This window comes from Gossypium raimondii, chromosome 12 (genome assembly GCF_025698545.1).
Source record: "Gossypium raimondii isolate GPD5lz chromosome 12, ASM2569854v1, whole genome shotgun sequence".
NCBI lineage: Eukaryota > Viridiplantae > Streptophyta > Magnoliopsida > Malvales > Malvaceae > Gossypium > Gossypium raimondii.
The window spans coordinates 3,239,337-3,265,050 of record NC_068576.1 but is presented as its reverse complement, the minus strand read 5'-3'; the positions used below and the strand labels follow the sequence as shown (position 1 = coordinate 3,265,050).

At 33.9% G+C, this 25,714-nt stretch overlaps 2 protein-coding genes and 1 non-coding gene across 7 annotated transcripts; all 3 read left to right on the top strand.

The window, feature by feature from the left end:
* The first annotated feature begins 9,224 nt into the window (after window positions 1-9,224).
* On the top strand, window positions 9,225-14,469 carry LOC105762843 (phospholipase D delta). 2 transcript variants are annotated; one of them, XM_052625689.1, is made up of 10 exons: window positions 9,225-10,280; window positions 10,476-10,592; window positions 10,766-10,960; window positions 11,752-12,024; window positions 12,107-12,175; window positions 12,288-12,435; window positions 13,073-13,221; window positions 13,355-13,528; window positions 13,619-13,816; window positions 13,933-14,469. In XM_052625689.1, the coding sequence occupies exons 1-10, from the start codon at window positions 9,348-9,350 to the stop codon at window positions 14,224-14,226; spliced, it is 2,550 nt and encodes an 849-aa protein (XP_052481649.1). In that variant the 5' UTR covers window positions 9,225-9,347; the 3' UTR covers window positions 14,227-14,469. The 2 variants fall into 2 exon arrangements, with proteins under 2 accessions (XP_052481649.1, XP_052481648.1); XM_052625688.1 differs by having other exon boundaries at window positions 13,355-13,816.
* Window positions 14,470-16,228: 1,759 nt separating this feature from the next.
* TRNAR-UCG (transfer RNA arginine (anticodon UCG)) lies at window positions 16,229-16,302 on the top strand. The gene has a single exon. It is a non-coding gene; the product is annotated as a tRNA-Arg (tRNA).
* Window positions 16,303-19,744: 3,442 nt separating this feature from the next.
* On the top strand, window positions 19,745-24,505 carry LOC105762842 (hypothetical protein). 4 transcript variants are annotated; one of them, XM_012580775.2, is made up of 7 exons: window positions 19,748-19,915; window positions 21,325-22,068; window positions 22,750-22,825; window positions 22,936-23,062; window positions 23,905-24,096; window positions 24,196-24,245; window positions 24,335-24,505. In XM_012580775.2, exons 2-6 carry the CDS (start codon window positions 21,344-21,346, stop codon window positions 24,198-24,200), a joined length of 1,125 nt encoding a protein of 374 aa, XP_012436229.1. In that variant the 5' UTR covers window positions 19,748-19,915; window positions 21,325-21,343; the 3' UTR covers window positions 24,201-24,245; window positions 24,335-24,505. The 4 variants fall into 4 exon arrangements, with proteins under 4 accessions (XP_052480675.1, XP_012436229.1, XP_012436226.1 ...); XM_012580772.2 differs by having other exon boundaries at window positions 24,196-24,505; XM_052624715.1 differs by lacking the exons at window positions 24,196-24,245; window positions 24,335-24,505 and having other exon boundaries at window positions 19,745-19,915; window positions 23,905-24,131.
* Window positions 24,506-25,714: the final 1,209 nt, after the last annotated feature.

The window sequence follows — 25,714 nt, the reverse complement described above, 5'->3', positions numbered from 1 at the left end:
AAACATTTTATCAACCCTAAGGGGCCCTAAAAATAGTTTGGGAACATTCGGTGACCATTTTGAAACAAAACAAAAAAAATTGGAAGATATGCACAATTTTGAAAGCAGGGGTCACACGGCCTTGTGGCCAGGCCGTGGGACTTGAAAACATGGTCGTGTGCTCAACCATGTTCAATTCGAAGTATAGGACACACGACAGTGTCTCAGCCCGTGTGTCCACCTGTGTGGGTATTTGATATAGGGTCATATGGTCGTGTCACATGCTGTGTGCCAGACCGTGTATGTATTCGAAGTTTAGTTGTGTACATTCAAAGTTTGGACACACGACCGTGTCGCTAAGCCGTGTAACTCTCTTAGACCGTGTGGTTCATCCTACACTTAAAGTTTAAATGACACATGACCGTATGATGTGGCTATGTGTGGCACATGACTGTGTGACAGTTCGTGTCCCAGGCCGTGTGCTTCACAAATTACCCTTAATGCAAGCTAGTTCAAACCCAATTATTTGAGCACCAAACCAAACCAATTCAAGATACTTTCATATGGTTAAAACACATTCAAAGACATCAAAACATACCAAAAATCAATCAACTTAGGTGCCTAACCAATGTGCCTTTATTGACACTACAATTTATAAGCCAAAATGAACCAAAACCAAACAGTTATCGAACACCAAACCAAATGGTATTTAACATCATCATGAGAAAAATAATCACATAACCAATTTTCCAATCAGCAATGATTACAATTCTATCTATCACCCTAAATGCATATATTTAGAACTAATCAAACATTCCATTCACATCTAAACAACTTATATACATATATACATCACCTTGAACATTGAGCAAAAGACCTAAAATACTTGCAACTAATTCACTTGCTCAGAGTACTAAACATATGTATACTTGACCACAAAATGTCACCAAACTAAGTATCAAACACAAACAACATAGACAAGCCAACAAAAGTTCTAATACATGTAATTCATAACCAAGTTCCAAAACAACTCAAAACATCTACCAAGGAAGAGATGGATAGTGTGTATGCTCTGACTTGAACTTCCGATCTACTAGGCTTCACGAAATCTACAAGAAAACACAACACGTAAGCACAATATGCTTAGTAAGTTCAAATTCAAGTAGCTATAAGTATCGAATAGCTATGGAATTCAAAATTGGAGGTCCTTATATGAAAAATAAACCATTAAGAGGAGTTAGTAGATAAGTATGATGATTCATCCATGAAAAATTAAATAAAAAAAAGAACTAAATTGGAAAGATAAAATAATAAAAGATGATATTTTAATTAAATAAGAAAACATCATCATTTTCATAATCTTTCCCAAATAAAAAGACATGAAAGCCCTAGTTTGGAGAGCTTGAAGTTAGCAAGCTTACATGGCTCAATTAGGTATGTTTTCTTCTCCCGTTTTTAGTAATTTTTATATTTCCGAGATCGTAATAGCTTAATCTAGCTATCTCGGGGATTAATTTATAAAATTATCAAAGTATTAAAGTTTTTTCATGGATGAGTATGCATGAATTATGAAGTTTTATGGTAGAAAATGAAAGGTTGTTGATAGATAAACAACTTTTGTAAAGAGAATTTTGATGAAATTATGATTTAAGGAAATTGAAAAGATGTAAAATTCATGGAAAAGTTATGACTTTTGTGAAATACATGAGCTACTATTGTTATATGTAAAAATCAGTTAGGCTTGGAATAATGATTAAATTGCATGAATTTTATTTTTTCGAGCCTAAGGATGAAATCAGAATTAATTAAAAGTATATGGGCAAAACGGTAATTTTTCCTAAAATATGAATTGAATATGAATTGTATTAAATTGAGCTAAATTTACTCGTATAGATCCGGATAGACCAAATACGGAGCTAGATCGAGGTAAAAAAAAATAACGGATTAGTAGCATACAAGTTTACGAATATTGTCGAAGTAAGTTCGTGTAACTAAATTGTATATTTATATGTTTGAACTGAATTGTATGTTTGTGATTATATTATTGCCATGTATATAGAATTAATCACATATCCGACAATGACTGACAAGTATTAAGTCCTGTTAGAATAAATGAAATTCGATGGATACTGGGTTCCCGTATTGGTTGAGGTCCTGCATATGTCGCAGACACACCATAGCTCGAAAGAGCATCCCGTTATTAGCCCTCTCGAGGTTCCTGTTATATGGTTCTTACGAGCCTCCAGTTAATAGATCTTTGAAGCATCCCGATTTAGTTACGATTCTGCATGTGTTGTAGACACACTACAACTCTTATGAGCGTCCCGATATATATGGCTCTTTGTGAGCTTCCCGATTAAAGGCTCTTTGTGAGCTTCCTGATTAATGGCTCCCCGGAGCTTCCCGATTATGGCTCTTATGAGCTTCCCGTTATATAGCCAAGATAAGTTTCCCGATTATATGCTCAAATGAGCACCCCTGAATATGAATTGACGGATTTCAAATTTGTACACTTCATGTGTACTACCTTTGTATCCATCGATATTTTAAATGATTCAATAGGTAAAGTTCTGATGTGAGATGATATGAATTCAAGATGAATTACTATGATAAATACTTGAAATATAAAGATATGATATGTACATGTTCATGGACACTTGAAGTGATAAATACATGTATGTGGAAATTGAATAATGATGAGCTCATTCATGTTTCTTAGTATTTATGTGAATTAGTTGACTAACATGCTTGATGAGGATATGTGCTAGGCAATTGGCCAAAGTAGTTTGAGCATGTTTAATTGCTTACCTTAAATGTGAATTTAATTGGTAGGTTAAAGCTTACTTCGTTTATTTTTCCTGTTTATAGTAACTCGGAGGCTCGTTAAGGTTGGAAGCTGGTCGGAGACACATCACACTATCCATCGGCCCATTTCGGTACATATAGAAAACTAATTTTTGGTTATAATGGCATGTATAGGGTAAATTGACTAATATTGGCTTAATAGCATTTTGTTGTAAGGAGCCATTGGAATGACTTATGTTGGACATATTTTGATGTATATTAAGAGGCAATATCATGTTCAATGTGAGTGTTTGGTATGGTTGATAGATAAAAAAACATATAGGTATATTGATGATTGATTTGAGATAGTATATGGTAATATGACATGTATAAACTTAGCTTTGACTTGAATTAATTGTCTTGAATTGGTTTGTGAATGAGTTAAAGTGTTAATGTAGGTGGAAGGCAAATTTGGGTGAGAAATATGGCTTGAAAATAACCCTATTTTGTCCACACGGGCAGAGACATGGGCGTGCATCTCCTGCATCTTTAAAATTTAAAACAAAATGCTCAGGATTTTTCACACGGCCTGGCACACGGGCGTGTGGCTTGGCCGTGTGACCCCTGCACCTACACACGGCCTAACACACGGACGCGTGACTTGGCCGTGTGACCCAAGTTAGAGAGTTACACGAGTACGGGCACGGGCTGATACATGGCCGTGTACCCTATTTCGAATACTCACACAGCTTGAGACACGGGAGTGTCACATAGCCGTGTGAGCCACATTGCCTGACCACACGGGTGTGTGTACCCTTCACCTAGGAAAATTTTTAAAATTTTTTAAAAAATTCTCTAAGTACCCGGTTTAGTCCCGACCTGTTTCTAATGTATGTTTTGGGCCTCGAGGGCTCATATAAGGGACTTTATGAATAATATCTGACATAAGTGTTAAATAATTTGAAATGCATGTATTTGATTTGTTTATTCTGGTAATGCTCCATAACCTTATTCCGGCGACGGATACGGGTTAGGGGTGTTACAGGTTCAACCAGGTGCGTATAATTTATAGCCTTCGCAACAAGGATTTGAACAATTTTCAACTTCAAGATTCCTTTCAGGGGGATCCATTTGAAATGTCAAGAAACTTATTTTCTTCCAATAAATGGATTCAAAAAAAAAAAAGGAATAACAACTATGAAAATAAGGGCTTCCGTTTGTAAAATTTGTGAAAAATATCGCCTAATTCGTAAGAGGGGACAAATTATCATAATTTGTTTTAATCCGAGACATAAACAAAGACGAGAATAATATTTCTATTCTAAAAAGAACTCCTAAAAGAAAAGAAACTAATCTTAAAGAAAGCGATAAACAAATAAAAATAAAATATTTGTTTTGACATGAATGGAGAAATCTATGTATCTCTAACTTATCTTTATGAAATGATAAAATATGTCAAAACCTATACTAAAAGTTAATTCATGTAGGAATGGCGTAGTAGTGCCCGGAAAAGTGCACATAGAACATAGAATACCAAAAGGAGTTATTCATGTTCAATCAAGTTTCAACAATACCATTGTTACTGTTATAGATGTACGGGGTCGAATAATCTCTTGGTCCTCCACCAACACTTGTGGATTCAATGGTACAAAAAGGGGGACCCCTTTTGCTGCTTAAACCGTTGTGGGAAATGCTATTCGAGCAGTGGTAGACCAACGTATGCAATGAACAGAAGTTATGATAAAGGGTCTTGGTCTTAGAATAGATGCAACATTTCGAGCTATTCGTAGAAGTGGTATACTATTAAGTTTCGTACGTGATGTAACCCCTATGCCACATAATGGTTGTAGATCCCCTAAAAAAGACATGTGTGGAAATAAACACTAAAAAAATTTCAAGAGAAATAAATGATTCAATAATCTAATTAAATAAAATAATATTACTATGGTTCGAGAGAAAGTAAAAGTATCTACTTCGACTTGGACACGACAATAAAAGTGTTGTTGACACCATTTTTTGGATGAAAAACGGGGTCGACTTGGGTTTTGAAAAATGAAAATAAAAACGGGAGTCGCCACCAATCCTTTTTGATAAGGTGTGATTGGGTCACCTTGAAAAATGGTTGTTTTTAATAAATGATTTGATTTTACTAAAACAACAAGTTTGGTCCACGCAATTCAGAAAACGGGTTCGGGAGTCGGTTACGCACGAGGAAGGATTAGCACCCTCGATACGCCCAAAATTGGTACCTAGTTGATTACTTAATGTCTTAGTGTCAAAAAACTGAAAACTTTAAAGAAATTTAAAACGATCCTTAAAAAAAAACTTGAATAGCATAGATTAAAATTCAAGAGGATATTTTGCAATTTGGATAAACGAGAAATCGAAACCCATCACCTTAGGGCACGTTCCTCGAATTTCCAAATGCAAAACATTGCCTTATTTTGAAATTTTTGAAAGGATATTTAGCAATTTGGTTGAACGAGAAAAAACGACACCCAGCACCTTAGGGCATGTTTTCTCGATTTTTCAAATGCTAAATATTGCCTCAATTAGAAATATTTCCCTTTTTTTTTTTGAAATATGATATTTATATGCATGATGGAATAATAAACATGATTATGCAAAATTAAAAAAATAAACAAAAACGAATAATAAATCAATCATACATACCATAGTAAATAAATATACAAATAAACTAAAGCATAAAAATAAAATACAAATAAATACATAAATGAACCTAAAAATAAAGGAAAAATACATGAAAATTATAAAATATGAAAAAAGTATGTACATATGTGTATTTTAAAATTATTAAGTAAAATACATATGTAAGTATGTATACATATATTCATGAGAAAAAGGTATATAGATATACGTACATAAATATGCATATATATAAAAATATTTATATGTATTAAATAAATTATATGTAATATATAAACACTTATATAATAATGATAATATAACATAGCGCATATATTTAAAATTACATAGTAATTATTAATGGAAATATAATGATAATAATAATAATAATAATAATAATAATAATAATAATAATAATAAAGAAAATAATAATAAAATTACTAAAACATGGACCAAATCGAAATAAAAACGAAAGTATTGGGCGAAATTAAAATAAATATATAAAATAGGATTAAATTGCAACACGCACTGAAAAGACAAGGGCCAAAACTGCAAATAGACCACGGCCCCAAAACGCAGTGTTGAAATGAGCCACGTCGAAACAAAAATAAAATTGCAGGGGCTAAATTAAAATAACAGAAAATAGCGAAGAGGGTCGAATTGCAACACGCTTCAAAGTCGGAGGGACTGCGCGCGCAAATATCTCATTTAAAGGAAACACGCGGATCCTCCCCCTAGATCGGGTCACCGCGCGGGTCGAAGGGGCTAAAACGGTGCCGTTTTGTTTAGGGTATTTAAACCCAATTTTCTTTAAAAAAATCATTTCTAGGGTTTCTTTAAAAAAAACTGCAGAAGAAAGAAAGAAAGAAACCATTCTTCTCTCAACTCCCCCCCGTCGCCGGCCAAATGGGCCACCGTCGACCCCGTCGTGAACGGTGGTCAGAAGCCCAAACGTCGGGTTTTTAAACCCTACTTCAAGGACCAACTGAAGACCAAGTCTTCATGGCCTCGGGGTCGCGAGAGAAAAATCAAATCGCTGCCTTCCCCGCCCAATTTCGGTGACCTGAAGTAGGACTCCGGCGACGATGCTTGCGAGATGATTCAGGTAAGGTTCTTTCTCCTTTTTTATTTCGTTTGTTGAGATAAATTCGTATATAAAAAAAACAAACAAATATAAAAACGAACAGAAAAAAAGAATAAAAAGTCTGAATCAACCTTTCAATGTTTTCTCTGCCTTTTTTCATTAACTATTGTGTTGTGAAAATGTTACAAAAGAAAAGGAAAAGACCCGATTACAATGATGAAGCCTCCCCCCTTTCTTTGTTTTTACAATTTCGGCTTTATAGCCGAAAGAAAAGAAAATCCCAATGAATCTCTGTTTTCCCCTATGTTGTTGATTTTTGTTGTGTATTTGCAGGAGACTGGCAGTGGCAGAGGGCAGGGGAGGACGGATGTGACCGTGGCGGTGCAAGTGGGCGATGTCGGCAGAGGGCGGCGGCCAGTAGACTAGGAGTCAGAAGAGGCTTGCGGCGCCACTTAGTTAGGGGCTAGGGTTTCAGTTTCTGAAACCCTAGGCTGATTTGTTTTTTCTGAAAATGGGCATTGGGCTTTTTAAATTTTGGGCTTATTGGGCTGGTGGGTGTAATTGGATAGTTAGGTCTGTTTTGTTTTGTTTGTTGGGCCCGGGCAAATGGGCTTGTACAAGTGTGTTGAATCAAGAGCAAATAGTAAGTGCCTTTATTATGGATGCTTTATTCTGTCTTCACTTATGAAAGGGCAAACCAACGCAAAAGGCCATTGTGATGCAAAAAGCTTTGCTTAGAGAACTAGAAGGAATATGCATTACACGTGCTAAATCTAAGAAAATATCACACAAATATTCTACCATAATAGGTTTTCAATAACCAGTCTATGAAATTTTAATGAATTTGAAAGAAGTTGTATTGAGAGGGAATTGTATGGAACTCATAACTCCTTTATTTGTGTCAAGGGTCTCGGATATGTAACTGCTCAAGACATCATCTTATCACCTTATGTGGAAATTGTTGATAATACACAACATATAGCTAGCCCAATCAAACCAATTGATTTGTATATTAGATTACAAATCAAGAAAAATATAAAATACGATATAAAACGTTAGAAAACTTTTACGACAAAAGTTATCCTATAGATATTGTATTCATACATGTTCAAAATGCTAATCATATATACAATATTATAAGACGAAGTATTTAAATGATGTAGATTAATTGGCATATACCTTTACTAAGTAATAGGAAAACATATTGATTATATCAAAATTAGAGAGCAACAAAATTTTAATTTAGGATAGATAAGGACATTATTGTTCACATAATAACCTTTATACGAAATATTGATATGAAAAGAAAAAAAAAAAAAAAAACCATGCAGTGAATTTTACCCAAAAATTATAATTTAAATACCACTTTTAGAAAACAGAATTACTTCTCTTGTCAATTTTGCGTTTAATCAATCCATCTCTTGTCTTCCCTTTGGAGAAACTTAAGTTTTGAGTGTGGAGTATTCTTTGATGAGAAGGTAGAACAAGTGTAAATAATTTTTTATAGAAACCTCTGATATGGCTTTCACTACACCTCCAACTGATTCTGATTATTTGTTTCCGGTAGCAATTCTGCGATTGCCAGTGGTAGAGAATGACCGTATTATTCCATTGCGGCGGCGACCTGCATTTTGTTCCTTTTGGAGACACCAAACTTCCATGCTATCTAGGGAACCTCCATTTCGAAAGTCGAAAACTCAACTTGCATGTTGCACACTGGGTTTTCTTTTCTCTGTCGAAAGCAGTCAAAAGGTACTTGAGAGTGATATCAAGTTGCATGGCCTTGTATTCATTTCGCAGATCACGTTACTTATGATCCTTTTGCAGCAACCTTGAAACTTGGCCCTTACCTTCGACTAAATTGTCATACATATTAAATATTTAGAAGAAAAATCGACATATAAGCGTATAATTCGGGTAACAATGGGTGTGAATTAAGGATAATGGGTTCCTTACAAGTTCCAAGTTTCAATCAAAACCAATCGTTGCCTCTTATTTCTCCCCCCTATTCGCTTCAATTTTCCCTCACTCAACCAAAACTCAAACAAGGAAAATGCGGGCAAAATGTTCTTCTTATCTCCTTTACTCTTCTTCAGCTGTTTCTCTTTCTCTTCCTTTCTTTAACCCCATTCATAAATTTGATATTCTTCCTCATCTTTTCAGCACCCCTCTTCATACTTCACTTAATGCAAAACAACTATTGCATTTGCATTCCATAACCATAATGTGGGTTAGGCTCCTTTTCTTCATTTTCAATTTTGAATTCTCTTGCTGGTTTTGATATCTACAAAATATTGTTTTCTTTTTGGAAATATATAATAGTTTTTTTTTCATACGTTGATATGGCGGGATTTTGTAACTAAATGATGAACTCTTTTTCCTTTTCATTTATGTTGATGATCAATTAGGATCATTGAAATACGTTTATATGGAATATGAACTGTTTTTGGAAAAGATAGTTATTTATCAATGAAATTTCTCCAGGCACCGAGTGATGGTGCATTCAATTCTGAATTCCTTTTCTTTTCTTATTAGGCAGGATGATTGTCGGATCAGCTTGGCGGAGTAATGGAAACATTTTCTTGAGTATTTCATTTTGTCTGAGTGCTTCATTTTTATGATAAAAGATGATGCATCCTTCAAGCACCGAGTCTTGTTGTTCAATTGGAGTTGCTCACTAGCTTTGAGATGTAGGCACAAGTCACGTACTGAATCGTATACAAGTAGAGATTCCGGGGAAAGAAATCTACCTCTCTCTTATTTTAGCAGATTGTTGTGATTTTAGGTGCGGGGTTGAGGTTTGGTAAACATGAGATGCTTCAACGAGTTGTTCTTTGCTTAATTCCTAGTGAGAATGGGTCGTGACAAATTCCCAAGCAAAAGGGAGATTGAGGGAGCAACTTTCCTTCATGGCGAACTTGATTTCTGGATTATAGAAGCTAAATCTCTTCCAAATATGGATTTAAATTCAGACAGAATGAGGAGATTGTTTTCAATGTGTAGCTCTGGAAACAAAAAGAAGGCCTCTATCAAGCCCTTTGGCAAGACCTCTAGCAAGCATACTATGAATACTAGTGACCCTTATGTATCTGTTTGCCTTTTGGGGGCTACAGTTGCGCAATCTAGAATAATTTCTAATTGCGAGAACCCCGTGTGGGATGAACATTTTGTTGTGCCAGTTGCACACCCTGTAGGAAAAATTGAGTTTCATGTCAAGGACAATGATGTTCTAGGTGCTGAACTTATAGGAGTAGTTGAGATAGCAGTTGAAAAGGTCGTTACCGGAGATGAAATTAGTGGTTGGTTTGCTATTGTTGGTAATTCTAAGAGTGATCGAAATCCTGAACTGCATGTTTCTCTTCAGTATAAACCAGTGAGTGTAAACCCTATATATCAACAAGGTGTAGGGAGGGGACCAGATTACACGGGGGTTCCATATACATATTTCCCTCTCCGTAAAGGGGGGAATATAACCCTTTATCAGGATGCTCATGTACCTGAGTCCATGCTACCTGAAATTCCACTTGATAATGGAAAAAGTTTTAAGCAAGGCAGTTGTTGGGAAGACATATGCCATGCCATTCTGGATGCACGTCATCTCATATATGTAGTTGGTTGGTCTGTCTTCCATCCTATAAAACTTGTGAGGGAATCAACAAAGCCTTTACCGGAGGAAGGCCAGCTTTCTTTGGGAGAGTTGTTGAAATACAAGTCGCAAGAAGGGGTCCGTGTGATTTTGCTGATCTGGGATGATAAAACTTCACATGACAAGCTTCTGTTGAAAACGGTACTCTTCATGACTCTGATGTCATTCCTAAGAATAGGCTTTCACATGCCTTTAAAGCCCCTTTTTAATGTTATTGTTGCATTCCCAAACCACCCTTAACCAATATACCCCACTTCTGCACATGGAATAGCATATTCATTTACAGATTTTATTTAGCCATACATGCATCCTGAATGATGCTAGGCTTGAATGCAGGAAGGTGTTATGCAGACTCATGATGAAGAGACTAGAAAGTTTTTCAAACGCACAAATGTTCATTGTGTTCTCTCTCCGCGCTATGCAAGCAGCAAACTTAGTTTTTTCAAGCAACAGGTAAGGCATTTATTTCTTTGAATTTTCGGAACTATGTATTAGTACCAAAAGAACTGTACTTCTGTTTGCCACTTGGATACTCATGAAAGATTTTTATTATTTATTGGTCATAACTGGATGGCTATGCATTTGATTTGTTTTATCAATGCCTTCACTGTATCCTTCAAATCCAGGTCGTGGGAACCCTTTTCACACATCATCAGAAGTGCGTGATTCTTGACTCCCAAGGCTCAGGAGAAACTCGGAAAATAACTGCTTTTGTTGGTGGTCTAGATTTATGCGATGGTAGATATGACACACCTGAACACCGGCTCTTTCAAGATCTTGACACTATCTTTAAGGGTGATTTCCATAATCCTACATTTCCTGTAAGTGGTTTTCTCCGCATCAGACTTTCTGCATTGGTACGTGTACATTGATATTTCTGGTATGATGCCCTGCTAACCTAGAGAGTTTGAAGCTTTTTTCTTTGGGCATATTAGAGAAATACATAGCATTAGCAGAGGATGAAGTTACTTTACTTTGGGTTTCATTTATTTAATGGATCTTTTATATATCCATGTAAATGTTTTTAAAAGTAGGCTTCTTAAAAGCAAACATTACATTTTCGCAAATTATGCATGTCTAATGAACATTTAAGGTAATCTAATACGAGCAAACTTGCTAGAAACTATGTTTCGTTCTCATAGATTTTTGCTGCTACTGCTATAAACTGATGAAGAAAGACGTTCCTCCATGATTCCTAAATGTTTCAATAGATTTACCCTGAGGAGGGCTAGGTAAGGATAGAGATATAGCATTAGTTATTTCCTGTGGTAAAATTTGAAAGATAGACAATTAGTTGTGGTTAACGTCTGTTTGGTTCCAATCACTTATTGAATATGCATGAGTATATCTTTGCGGATCCTTGTGGCATTCATGCCATTCTTCAAGCATAAGGCTTCATACTCATATAAGCTTGATGTCAGATGTGATAAGGTTGTTTTCTTCTGTTTGTGTTGGAAAGTGCTGGATAACTGTGATGTCAATGTTGAATGGCATGATATGGTGTCCTGCATGTAGCTATCTCTCTGGTACATGATTTAGTTTCTAGTTGCTTGAACAAGATGCTGTCATATTATGTGGAATTGGTTTTGACAGTCAAACTCTTGACATGTAGACTAACGCATATGGCCCAAGGCAACCATGGCATGATCAACACTGCAAAGTGGAGGGCCCTGCTGCATATGACATATTGACTAATTTTGAGCAAAGATGGAGAAAGGTTTCAAAATGGCGTGACTTCAAGGTAAGAAAGGTCAGTCCTTGGCAGGATGACGCCTTGATAAAGCTAGACCGTATTCCATCAATAGCATGTCCCTCTCTTGGTTCTGATGGAGACTCAGTTGTGCATGTTAGAGAAGAAAAAGACCCAGAGAATTGGCATGTGCAGGTTGGGAAGATTATGTTCCATAAAATGACATCTATTCTTTCTGCTTATCATGGTGAGATAATGTCATTTCTCTTTTTGGTAGGTTTTCCGGTCCATTGATTCTGGATCTGTAAAAGGATTTCCTAAGGATGTTAAGCAAGCTGCAGCTCAGGTCAAAACTAACCCGTTGTAATGCCTTTTTGGTTATTACGGTTTTCTTAGTCCGTGTTTTAAGTTTTACATCCATAAGGGACCCTGTTATTTTGATTTGTATCTTTCTGCAGAACCTTATCTGTGGAAAGAACTTGAAGGTAGACATGAGCGTCCACACAGCTTATATAAAAGCAATAAGATCGGCACAACACTTTATATATATAGAGAATCAGTATTTCATTGGATCTTCATATTATTGGCCATCCTACAAAAATGCAGGTAAACAATCATGGACTGGTAATACTTCACTTTTTTGTTTTGTTTTGTTTTGTTTTAGCTGGTTGAATGGGAATTTTTGCGGGAACTACCATTTAACCATGGCTTGGTTGTCCTTCTCCGGTTATGTTTGAACAAATCAACTATTCACACTGTTTGATATTTGTCCTTCCTTTTAGCTAATATTATTTTGATGGTAATTGGTGCACTCTATATCCTCCAACCACTTCATAATGTCAATAAAACGAATGGACCTATCTCCAGTTAGCTAAAAGATGCATAATTACTGTATACCATCCGAGATAAACATCAATGATTCTCCTTTACTCACATCACTATGTTCAGCATGTGTATATACGCATAAAAGATTATAGTAATTGCATTATTTCTTTTCTTTCGAATTACGGTTCCTTGGTATATTTTCTAAAAGTCCCAGTGGTAGCTTGATTATAAGTTCATTTTTATTTGGATTTCCCTATTAACATCTTGACATAACCTCGACATGCTTATAGTTTACTCTGATTTCAGGGCAAGATAAAATTAAGTCTTCAGTTCTTTGTTTATGGAGTGTTTTATCTGCTTTTCTTGTATTGTGGGCGTCATATATGAGATGGGAATGGGATTTTTTGTTTATAACTAGGTGCTGATAACTTAGTCCCTATGGAGCTGGCCCTGAAAATTGCTGGAAAAATCCGTGCAAATGAGCGCTTTGCGGTGTATATAGTAATACCTATGTGGCCAGAGGGTGCGCCAACTAGCAATGCTGTGCAGGAAATATTATATTTTCAGGTTTTCCCATTCCTTATTAAGAATTATGCTCTAATAGTGTGAACCTTTTTCACTGCAACTAAAGAAAAAAAAAAAGAAGGAAATTTCCAATGGATCTATGTGATTCATCCCATTTTTGTGTTTAAATACATAGGGACAAACCGTGACCATGATGTACTCGATCATTGCAAAAGAACTACTAAAAGCAGGCCTTTCTGATCAATATCATCCACAAGATTATTTGAACTTCTATTGCCTCGGTAAACGTGAGCCTCCAACTTCAGAAAGTTCAACTAAACTAAATCACCATAAGGATAACCGTGAACTGGTATTAGCTTTTCTTATTTTTATTTTTATTTTTATGTGTCCTGTGGCATTATATTGGATTAACTCTAGCAATCTGCTCTTATTTTGGCAGGCATTGGTGCAAAAGTTCCGCAGATTCATGGTATATGTTCATGCAAAAGGGATGATAGTGGATGATGAATATATTATAATGGGATCTGCTAACATTAACCAGAGATCCTTAGAAGGTTCAAGGGACACCGAGATAGCTATGGGTGCTTACCAGCCACATTATACATGGGCAGTAAAGAAATCCCACCCACATGGCCAGGTTCGGGACTCCTGACTCTTTTTCAGATTTTTATAAACTCGATGCCATCGAATGTAGGCAGTTACTACCTGTATACTATTTAGATTTGTAACCTGCAACAGTATTGTTTGCTGTAGGTTTATGGTTACCGGATGTCTCTGTGGGCCGAGCAAATGGGAAAACTCGATGATAATTTCCAGGATCCAAAAAGCCTGGACTGTGTAAAACTTGTTAATGAGATTGCCAAAAGTAACTGGAAAGCCTATGTGGAGGATGAATACTGCGAATTGACGGGACACTTGATGCAGTATCCATATGAAATTGGAAGAGACGGGACGGTTAATCCAATCCCGGGCCATGAAACGTTTCCTGATGTTGGTGGTAAAGTTCTTGGAGCCTCAACCAACCTTCCTGATGTTCTAACAACTTAAAGAACAGACATGGCGATGCCATTGTAAACCACAAATTGCAGGATGTATCATTAAACAAGAGTTAAGATATGATAGAAAGTTAGACATTATTTCATGAGAAAAATAATATTTTAATGATTGTTAAGACCTCAGAAGCTGTGCTGAGTGTATTTAAAAAAAAAAAAAACTTATTTTTGATGTATATCCCTTTCTTGCAAACAAGTTGTACAGATAGAAATCCTGCTCTCCTCGCTTCACATTAAATCAATATGAGAATGTTGACATTAGTCTTTTAGCTTGTTACTGAAACCTTGTTTTAAGATATCTGTTTCATTAGATTAAAGGATTAAAGGAAAAAAAAAAGTATTGGAATTATTACATCCTCCTACTAAACATCCATTGTTTTCCATTTTTTTTCTCTAATGGATCAGATTCCGATATCTATATTTACAAATACATATTTTACTGCAGCTAGGGACTTGTTAAGTACCTATCCCAGCGTTTAACATCTAGCATTTCCTCTGAGCTTTCCACCTATATTTAACACAATTTAGAACATAACCGGATTGGATGGATTGAGAATCGGCAAAACACCAGATCAAAATAAGATAAAATACCGATTAATTCGTGAACTAATTAGAATCAATTGAATTGACGGTTGAAAAAGATTGAATCGATTTTTCTAAATTTTTTTATTTGATCCGTATGAACCGATTTGATTGAGAATCGATGATCTAATCGATTATACCACTGGTTTAATTCCAAAAACATTGATTTTTAGTTTGAGTGGGGCATTGGGAGAGAGAAGAAGGGACTTGGGAGGGAGAAAGAAAGTTCAAATTTTGGTCTTTCTATTATACTCAGATTTGAGATTTAGTCTCTGTAATTTAATCTAACATAATTTATTTTTTTTCCTTTTATAATATAATCAATTAAGGTGAATGATACTAATAAATTCTATGTTAACATGATTAATTAGAAGGTGATTAAGTCATACATGTAGTTAGAAATGATGTTTTAAAAAAAAGATCTAATACACTATTTAATCGAATATTAAATCTACTAGATATTTGAAATAATTAATAACTTTATAAAATAAATAAACTAAATATGTTAAAATTAACATACAGGGATGTAATCCTTAATCTAAGCATAATAAAGACATCAACACTAATTTGATTAAAAAGAAAAGTGAAAAAAAAGAAAAAAAAGGTAGAAAATAAATAGAGAATTTTTTTTAAATTTGCAATTTTCAAAAGATTATATATACAATATTATAAACTAATATGACTTTTAATAGTAATTTGTTATATTTATATCATAGTCATTTAGAAAAAAATCTAAAATTTTTGAATTCATGTATTTTCATTTACATAGTTTGTTATAATAATTTAATTTACAGAAAAATATTCATACATTTTGTTCATGACCACAAGCTAATTTAAAATCTATAATTTTTTCTAATAATTAGTATAAAATTAATTTTAACCATTGAAAAATTATAATATATATTAAATTTAATTTTAAATGATGTATTCAAAGGATTTTAAAAAATCAAATAATTTGTAAGTGTCTTTTTGAGATAAAAGATAATTCAAGATAAACATCGAATCGATAAGTTACAACTTAAGTTTACATATTTTGCTAACAAAAATTATTTTACTTAAATGATGTTTTCGATAATTTCGGTTATCATTGCATATCCATAGTGAATCTGTTAGAGAATAAAATATTTTTAATATTAAATTATGCCTTTAAAATGATTGACACAAACATTGATTCACAAGCTTAACTTAATTATGTATATACATAATTGACCCAACTTATTTTTTATTAAAACATTATAATGCGTGATTAAATTATTATAACTTCAATTTTTAATTAAGTAAAATTTTTTTATTAAAAATAAAATTTATTTTATAACTAGTGAGATTATATAAACATTATCTTACTTGGGGAAAGAGTAGTAATCTGATCAAAATTTAAAAGTTAAATAAATTAGTTTAACAGGTACAGCATCTACGACCGCATAGCGCAGTGGATTAGCGCGTCTGACTTCGGATCAGAAGGTCGTGGGTTCGACTCCCACTGTGGTCGATTTTTTCCTATTTTTCAACAATTCACCCAGTATGTATGGTTTCTTTTTCTCCTTTCCTTTTGCTTTAATCTTTGTCTCTCTTGTTTTTTCATTTGTCTCTGCCATTTTATGAAGAAGCTTTCACTTGGATCATGTTGCGTCCTTACCATATTTTCTAGGCAAGGTTTGGTTAGTTCAGAGGAAATGAGGATGTAATTTTACTATTTTGGCATTGTTTAGGAACCTAATCACACTACCTTCAGAGGTGGAGTTTTCATGACTCATCAGGCGACAGAAAGCTAACTGTAAGCTCCTTTCTGAGTGATTATGTGGAAGTGAGAAAAGTTTGAGTTGAAGACATTAATCCTTCCATCCATGGATAAAACTGAGGTATATTTCCGCCCTTTTTTTTCTAACGTTTAATGTCCATGTGTTCTACGGCTGCATGTGGGGTTGAATTCAAGGCATCTCATCTTTTTAACAATGAACCACTGGGAAACTATTGGTTGTTCATAATGTGCTTGACTTGAGGAGATGAACCCTGCAAGTGAATGGCCTTATTATGTTCTTGGTGATGCCATGTTGGTGTTGGAGTCGTCTACATTGGAGACTATTCTGGAGAAGAAGATCATCATCTCCGGTATATTATGCTTCTCCAAGTGTATGGTGGTTTATCAAACATGGATTCTTTAAATGAATGAGAGATTTAGCAAACTCAAACACATACATCTCCACTTAAGCATTGATGATTTTAGTGATGTAGGTCCAATATCTATGGACTTGCAGCTCTTTCAAATGTGATGTACTGATGATAAAAAAGAAAAAGAAAAAAGCATTGGTTAATAAAGCTAGTTGAAGGAAAGACAAGCAAAAGGTATGCAACATATCCAAAAATTCGTAACATTCATGACCCAGGTATATTAGTTGGTTTCTAGGAGAATCCAGAGGCAGCACTTGAAGATCCTATGCCTATGGTGATGAGCGAGATTCAAAAGCTAAGCCACTCGCAAAAATTCTCCAATTATGAATCTATGAAACTATGAAATGAACAAGAATTGGCAGAACAACCACTTCAAATATGCCTTCCATATATATATATATATATATATATATATATATATATTTCCTTTGTTTTCTTTCTCTTAGCTCAAAAAATTGTGGGGAGTGACTCGCATTTATCAGACAGTTTGTAGGTACTTAACAAAGAAAGAGGCGAAATAGGCATGACACCATGACGTGGAGAACATCGACATCGTGACAAGGGGCGACGTCACGACAAGAAACATCGAGATGATGTGACAAGTTCTCCAATTGACGGAGAGGACGACATCATGACGAGCATGCATGAAATGTCACGACGACGCGACGTATTCCTCAAGTAATACAATCGCGTTTTAATAGGCAAGTATGACTTTTCTCAGTTGAACTCTGATTACTTTAGGGATATTTTAATCATTTTAGCCCTTTAAACTTAGCCTATTTAAAGGGGCTTTGTATCTCTGTTTTGATAAGGCAATTAAAGATGTAATACTACAAGACTTTTCTTTTGGGGGCTACAAGATGTAGTCTCAGATAAGTTTTTGTGAGAGTTTTAGTGGTAACTATGGAAAGAATTTTGTATCCATTTTGAGAGAACTTTATAAGAATTAGTGTTTCATTTTCGAGTTTGCTCTATGAGAGTTAGGGCTTTATTTTCTACGTTTGAGTTTGTACGTTTAGTACATTTAAGTTTATTTTCTCCATATTATACTCTCGTTTGTTTACTCATTTAGTGAAAAACTAAAACCTCATTTACCCGTGATTTTTAATATTTTTCGAAGGAATTTTCCATATAATATTTCGTTATTTATACGGATCAATCCCGACAAAAATTAAGTAAAAGTAAATATTCATATTTTGTACAAGTATTTTAACAACCAACTAATAAGCAACTAAAAAGACCTATGCGGTGAAAGAACAAAGGAAAAAAATCAGATTCTCAAATATCTGATAATATTTGACCTATGTTGCAAAAAATATTTGACTTTCACATATAAAAGATAAAGAGTAATATATGATAAAATTCGAACATCAATTCAATTGAATCACAATAATTAATTAATATTAATTTATATTCAAAATAAAGTATCCCTTTACTTTTGTTAAAAATAAAATATTTAAATTATAATATTTGACTTTCACAAATGTGCATTTTAATTAATTTATATTCTTTTACTATTATATAAGGTGATATGACAACTTTTAATTATTAATTGTGGAGTTAAAATATTTCAATAATAATAAATAATATATATTAATTTCATGATAATTGTATTCGAATATATTGTTTAATATATTATATTTATTAAATTAAATAGTTTATTATTAAAAACATTAACAATTTAATTTAAAAATTAGGGTTAAAATGCAAAATTATTATCATATTACATGTGAATATTAAAATTTGTCACTATACTTTATTTTCATTGATATTTGTCATTATAATTAAGCTTTGAATTTTATTAAATTTTGCCAACAACTTTGATTTTAATTAAAATTTACCCTCAATATTAATTTTTATGATTTGTAAACATAATTTAATAAGAAAAATTCTTTCAAATATTATATTTTAATAGTTAACAATAATTTAACTTATAAATATTAAAAAACAATAAATTAAACTAGAATTTTATTTAATAAAATAAAATTTTGAAAAAATACATATATCAAAAGAAAAAAAAAGTTTATTTTTATAAAATAACAATTTTATTTAACTTTTATATTTGTTGAGTAATTTTCTATGTCTCATTAAAGGGAATATTCAGGTATTTAAATATATTATCACTGTTCATGATTTGGCTTCACTATTCATGGGCTTGACTCTACTATTTATAGTATTGACATTCTGAGCAGGCCTCAGACATGTTAGACACGTGTACTGTTCTGGGTTGTCTGCTAAACCTCACAGCCCCCTATATGTGAACTCATTGAGTATATGCGAACTGAGACTGTGAACTCCCCTTGGCTTCTACAAGCTGATATCACGAGCTCTCCTAGTTGTCCTTTCGCTGTACGTCTCGCGCACATTCATTCAGTAAGTGACCCGAATCTTCTTTGAATTTCGGGTTGGTGGTCATTGGTGTCGAACAATATTATATTAATTTGTTTTTAAATCAAATTATTTTAAATTAAAATTGAATAGAAAAATTCAATAAAAATATAACTTTAGTGACAAAATTTAATATAGAATTAATAAGTTAGAAGAATAATGACAAATATTAATGGTAAATTTCAATTTTGAGGGTAATTTAAAAATTAAATGGAAGCAGTGATATGACATTTGCAGTATAGATAGCTTCTTATATCCTTGTCTAAAAATCATTCAAATCAAATAACGTTATTACTTCATTTTTATATTTATTACAGGTTTGTGTTAATAATAAATTAATTTTCGCATGCAATTCAAAATTATATCAAGACAACGTAGAGGCAGAAATAAAGAAAGAGAAGAGAGGGCTTCATTCCATAAAACAGAAAGCACCCAAAAAGCCGGAAAACAAGAAAAAGAAAATGAAAGAGAAAACCGTAAGAAATAGTTTGCCTCCGATTTAGAAACATTGCATTTCGAGATCTCAATTCTTCAATCCCCGAAAGGTAAGCTTTTCACCTATAATTTCTTACTTATAATCTACAATTTTAACAAATCATAATAATCATCTTCGGTTTGTTTTAATTTTCATTTTTCTTTCCTTACATTCCAAAACGAATATTTCTTCTTCTTTTTTTTTTTTTTTGGTTCTTTTTATCAATTTTAATTGATTTTCATCTCTCACGTTGTAACATTTCCTTTCAATGGATGCCTAATCTTCAATTCTTTAGCTTTGTTATTATTATTATTATTATTATTATTATTATTTTCTTTTTGTTTAATGGGCTGCGTTTCTGTTTTTGTGTTTTTGGATTTTTCACTCTTCTATACCTTTGCTTAGCTCAGCTTAGGTTATGTTTTATTTGTTTATTGATTGAATTATTTAGAACACGAATAGTGCCATAATCAGTGGCCAGAAAGTAAAAATAATGTCATAATCGTTGTAGTAAGTTAATCAGCGTCTGCCAGTTTTGAGAGATTTAGCTTTGAATTTTTTCCATTTTTTGTCGAATAAATTGAAGTGTGTGATTTAAGGTGATGAGTTTTAGATTTTTTTGAAGGTCGTTTTGAGGATTGTCTTGATCTATTTCCTGTAAACGTGTTACCCGCGCCAATTTTATTGGAGAGGTTTGCATTTGGGGATTATATTCTTTTACGTTGTTTTCTGTTTGGTTCTGTAATTTTTCCACAGGCTGAGCCATTTAAATGTGGGGGTTTTATACCTTGCTTCCTGGTTTTAATTATTTGGTGTTTGCTACAGTGCCATGAGAATTTTACTACATATGCAACTGTAAACATTTTTCTAGAAGATATGAATATGATCACATCGAAAATGTGTTTTTGACAAGGGTGTTTGATGCAGATATGGCGATGTTCTTTTATGATTCAGTGTTTTCTAATAATATTTATGATGTTCTTTATGAGCCTTGTTTCAACAAAAACTAGCAAAATACTGATCATTAACAAAGATTTTGGATGATGTCACAATCTTCTTCTTCTTCTTTTTTTTTTTTTGGCTTTCTTTAACCGTTATTGTAAGATTTGGCAATGGTAAACATGGACAAAATTGTGTTATGTAATGCATGATTCACAAGCTTTTCTTTTTATCATTTTCTGTGATTTTCCTTTTGAATTGTGAATTCTTGCTAGGATGGCTCCTTCTTTTTTTTATGTATATGCTGTGTGCCAGACATGGATGTTTTATGTTTAGATCATTATCTGGTATATAACTGTTATGAGATTGATGCAGGATACGATCTATTGTTCCTTTGATTTTCTTTGTTGAATGGAGGGCTTGTTGTCTCTTGGTTTGTTAACTGAAAAGATAACTGCTGCACTTCTTGGAATTTTGTGTTTGTCTTTAAGAATCATAATTGATCTATTGCATTACCTTTCTCTTGTATGCTCTTTGCAGGAATTGTTTGTTCTTTGTCATGGCGAATTCCAAGGGATCAACAAACATAAGAGATTCGATATATGCTGGAAAGCATGCTTTACTTCCTCCAAAATGTCCCTTCCCTACAGTCTCCCAACCATTTACTGATTATGTCTCCAACAATGTAATTGGATTGGTTCAAAATCCTAGAGAGGGAAATACACACCACATGCGCACTTCTTCTGAAAGCTTTCTGATAGAGGATCAACCCTCTTGGCTTGATGATCTCCTTAATGAGCCAGATATTACTCCTATGCGCAGAGGAGGTCATCGACGTTCATCGAGTGACTCTTTTGCATACATTGATGTATCTAATGCTCGTAACCTTGATTATGCAGCGCAAGAGGAGTACAGATATAAAAATATGATTTCTGCACCTTCTTGGGCATCTCTGGAATTTGATTATCACAGTAAAACAGATGCTCAGCTTGCTGCTTTTTACAATGATGTGAACTTAGTAAAACAAAAGAACAGGCCATGGGATTCATCTTTGAATGCTGTGACTCATTCAAGTGGGCTTCCTTCTCGTAGAGAAAATTCCATTCTTCAGGGTTCGGGATCATCATGTGCTTTAAAAGAAGTAGAGAGTGCTCCATCAACAGCAAGTGAAAAACAAGATTCTGCTGAATCTTCCTCTCTTGAGGCAAAAGTTTATTCTGAGAAAAAAGATAATTCTTATGCTAAGTCTTCGTCATCTGACAGTGATACAAAACGTGCAAAGCAGTGAGTAGCCTATTTTATTGTTCCAGCTGTTGGGCTTATGTTACTATCATGGTGGAGTAACGCATGACAGTTTCCTTGTTGCATGGCTGTTTCTGTTTTTTCTTTCCTTTTTCACTCCTTATATTTTGTTTTCTGCATTTGTTGTGGATTGCTGTTAATATCTTTTAAGAGTTACATTTTATGAACTCAAGGAACATGGTTGCTCTTAATTTTGTTAATGTTGTTTGTAACTCATTACCTTTTCCTTATAATGGCCAAATTGGCAAGGAGCTTGTCAACTGATTTCCAATGGGATTTGGATGCTAGAATTAGGATCTGCAGGTTCCTAGGGTGCATCCATTAGATGTTTCTTGTGGTTACGAATGGTCATACAGAGCATGAGGAGGTTACTGGTGCTTGACTGTACTCTGGATCACATGCTTTTCCTGAATAAGCACACATCAATGCATGTTCATATGGTTTCTGTTTTATTAAAAGGAATTACATGCATGCATTGTCTCTTCAAAAGTTATTATTCTGGTGTGGCTGTTTAAGTGATACATCCTTTATTAATAACTAGTGAGTCCATTTTTCTCCTGTGATTCTTGAAACTTTTATCAGTATAGATATGTGGCCATTATACCAACACCTGATATTGGTTGCAAATGTTTTATCACTGTACTTTGCCACCATCTATTGCAGGCAGTTTGCTCAACGCTCAAGGGTGCGTAAACTTCAGTACATAGCTGAGCTGGAAAGAAATGTTCAGGCTTTGCAGGCAAGAATTAGTTGAAACTTCAGTTTTTGACTGTTCACTTATTTTCAAATTGACTTGAAGAAATGAAACAGTATGTCTTACAATGAAGTGTTAACTGTCTTTCTCAACAGGCAGAAGGATCTGAAGTTTCAGCTGAGCTTGAATTCCTCAACCAGCAGAATCTTATTCTTAACATGGAGAACAAAGCTCTTAAACAGCGTTTAGAGAGTTTAGCCCAGGAGCAGCTTATCAAACATCGTAAGTATCTAACCCCTGACCTCTAAGGCTATAATTATATGTTGTTTTTTCTGCATTACATATTGCATGACGACCTTGCCCCGGATTGTAATTATTTGTATGTAGTCCATATGAACCTGTACAAATTGGCATTATGAGGGGTCTTAGGATCCATTTTTGTTCCTTTTTTATCCCATAAATGGCTATAAGAGGAAAAGCAGTAGAAACTTCTACGAAAAGGGTTACTGGATAGTTGATTTGAGATAGCTTGAGAAATGGAAATTTATTCCTTCCTCTTCCCATTTAAATTGTGACCATATTATTCATTCTTGGATATGAATGTTGGATACAGGTATGCATCTGAGACTGTTATGTCAATTTTACTTAGTTTCTATGTATCTTAAAGGTGCTTAGAGGGTCATATCCCCGTACTTATGTTTGAAAGTGTGTTAGGCATGGTGCTAACAAAGGGTACTTAAAAACCAGAGTAACATAGAAATGTGTCATTTAATTTTTTTATGGTAACTTCTTTTTTTAAATTTGACCTTTATTATTTTGAATACTTTAATTAACTATATTTTATAAAACATATATTTCAAAAACTACTTCATTCAAAGTTTTTAAATTGGATTTTTCTCCATATTTTTTCTCAATAATAAATAGGAAAGAATAAGAGGCTTGGGGGCACAAGATCTTTTAACAATGAGTTGGGGTTTTTCCAAAAGCATGAATAGTTATGGAGAAAGGCCGATGCGTCCCAGAGGCAGTCACTGATCTGTCTTGTGATAAACAGTAATTATTTTAATTAACTAAAACAGAATGTCATTGAATGAAAACTAAATTATGCAATCATTATGTTCCAGTTGAGCATGAAGTATTGGAGAGGGAGATTGGTAGGCTTCGAGTCTTGTACCAGCAGCAGCAGCAGCAGCAGCAACAACATCAAAAGCAGAAGCCATCATCATCATCATCATCTAGCCATCGGCCCTCCAGCAGTAGAGATCTTGATTCCCAATTTGCGAACCTCTCTCTGAAACACAAGGATGCCAATTCAGGTCATGACCCTCTACCCGCACCACTCTGCAATTAAATCTTTTAATTTATACTTGCCGATGCCATTGCTGACTGAACTTTTGTTGTTTTGGTTGTTGCAGGCTAAAGCAAAGTTCATCCACTCTCTGATTGATCCTCTCTTTATTTCTCAGTCAGCTCTTAACCCTTTTTTACCCTCTTTTATTATCTTCATGTGCAGCACCTGGTCATAATTGCCAGAGAATTGTCTTTCTTTTTCAGATATACGATGCACCTGAGATGGTAAACGTAAGAGCAGGTTCCATGTTTCACTTTTACTCCCTCAAGTATCTTGTCTGTTCATGATTGATTTAGATTTTTTTTTTATGTGCTTCATCCATTTTCCCTTCATTTCTGAGTATCTACGTTAGTTTCAGAGATCTTTAGGATGTTTGGATGTGCATTATTCTATAATTTGCATAAATGGTAGAGAAATATTTCCTGTAAAAAAGCTATAAACAATTCAAACTCTACCCATTAAAAAGAGCTTTTTTAAAAGAAAAGAAAGAAAGAATGGACAGCAACGCAGTTTACAAAAATAAGGGAATCATAAATTGATTGGAAAAGGGATTAAATCATTTTTTGGGTTTGAACTTGACAATTATTCTCAAATTATTGAGGTATGAAATTTTTTTGTCCAAGTTAGTCCCTAAGCTTGGTACTTGTTCTAACAATGGGGCTTGAATTTTTTTTGTTCAGGTTAGTTCCTGAACTTGGTAATTATTTTCACATTGGGATTTAAATTTTTTTTGGTTCAATTTAATTCTTGATATATTCTTGAAAACCCTAAATTTCAAAGTTTAATGTGGGAACAATTGTCATGTTTAGGTCCCAATATAAGAATAATTGTTAAATTTAGGGATTAACTTGGACAAAAAGATTTCAAGTCCCAATGTGAGATAATTGCCTAAGTTAAACTTCAATATGAGAATAATTACTAAGTGCAAGGATTAATTTGAACAAAAAAAAAGTTCAAGTCTCAATGTGAGAGTTGTGTCAAATTCAAGTTTCCAAATAATTATTTAACCCATTGGAAAATGAATAAATTAGGAAGAGAATGGATGGTGGCAAAGTTGCAATCGCAGAACGCCTAAAACGAGCAGACTGGCGATTGGGGGGGGGGGGTGCTCCAGGATTTCATTTTGTTAAGATGTTTTGCAAGTAAATACGGGACAATAGATGAAGAATCGACCGGCAACAGGTTAGGATAAAGGAGAGGGGCGGCCAATTAAATGGAAGAGGCAAGGAGTAGGGATGGGAATAGGATGGGTGGAGCATGCTTTTGCTCGCCTCAAGCACAATTCGATTTTTATAATTCCCGTCTTGATCTTGCTAGGACTTTGATTTTATTTTAATTTGTCTTCTATTCCAACCCCATCTCAAAATAACCCTTCATCCATTTTGATTTGTTTCGAATTTCTAAACGAATATCTTAGTTTTTACAAAATTAAATATATATTATAAAATCTTATAAAATTTAGGAATTACAACTAATTATGTAAAGTAAAGTAAAAATTTTAGCAAGCCCACAATGTGAATGTATAAAAGTGATATTTAAATCTTATTTAAAAATTCTAATGAGATTTTAGTTGAAAGGGTAAA

Excerpts from the sequence above, each read along its gene's own strand:
- LOC105762843 (XM_052625688.1), top strand. The coding sequence starts at position 9,348 with ATGGGTCGTGACAAATTCCCAAGCAAAAGGGAGATTGAGGGAGCAACT. Across the intron at positions 13,222-13,354 it reads AGGAAATATTATATTTTCAG|GGACAAACCGTGACCATGAT; the intron begins GTTTTCCCATTC and ends TTAAATACATAG. Across the intron at positions 13,817-13,932 it reads AATCCCACCCACATGGCCAG|GTTTATGGTTACCGGATGTC; the intron begins GTTCGGGACTCC and ends TGTTTGCTGTAG.
- LOC105762842 (XM_052624715.1), top strand. The coding sequence starts at position 21,344 with ATGGCGAATTCCAAGGGATCAACAAACATAAGAGATTCGATATATGCT. Across the intron at positions 22,069-22,749 it reads GATACAAAACGTGCAAAGCA|GCAGTTTGCTCAACGCTCAA; the intron begins GTGAGTAGCCTA and ends CATCTATTGCAG. Across the intron at positions 22,826-22,935 it reads GAAATGTTCAGGCTTTGCAG|GCAGAAGGATCTGAAGTTTC; the intron begins GCAAGAATTAGT and ends CTTTCTCAACAG.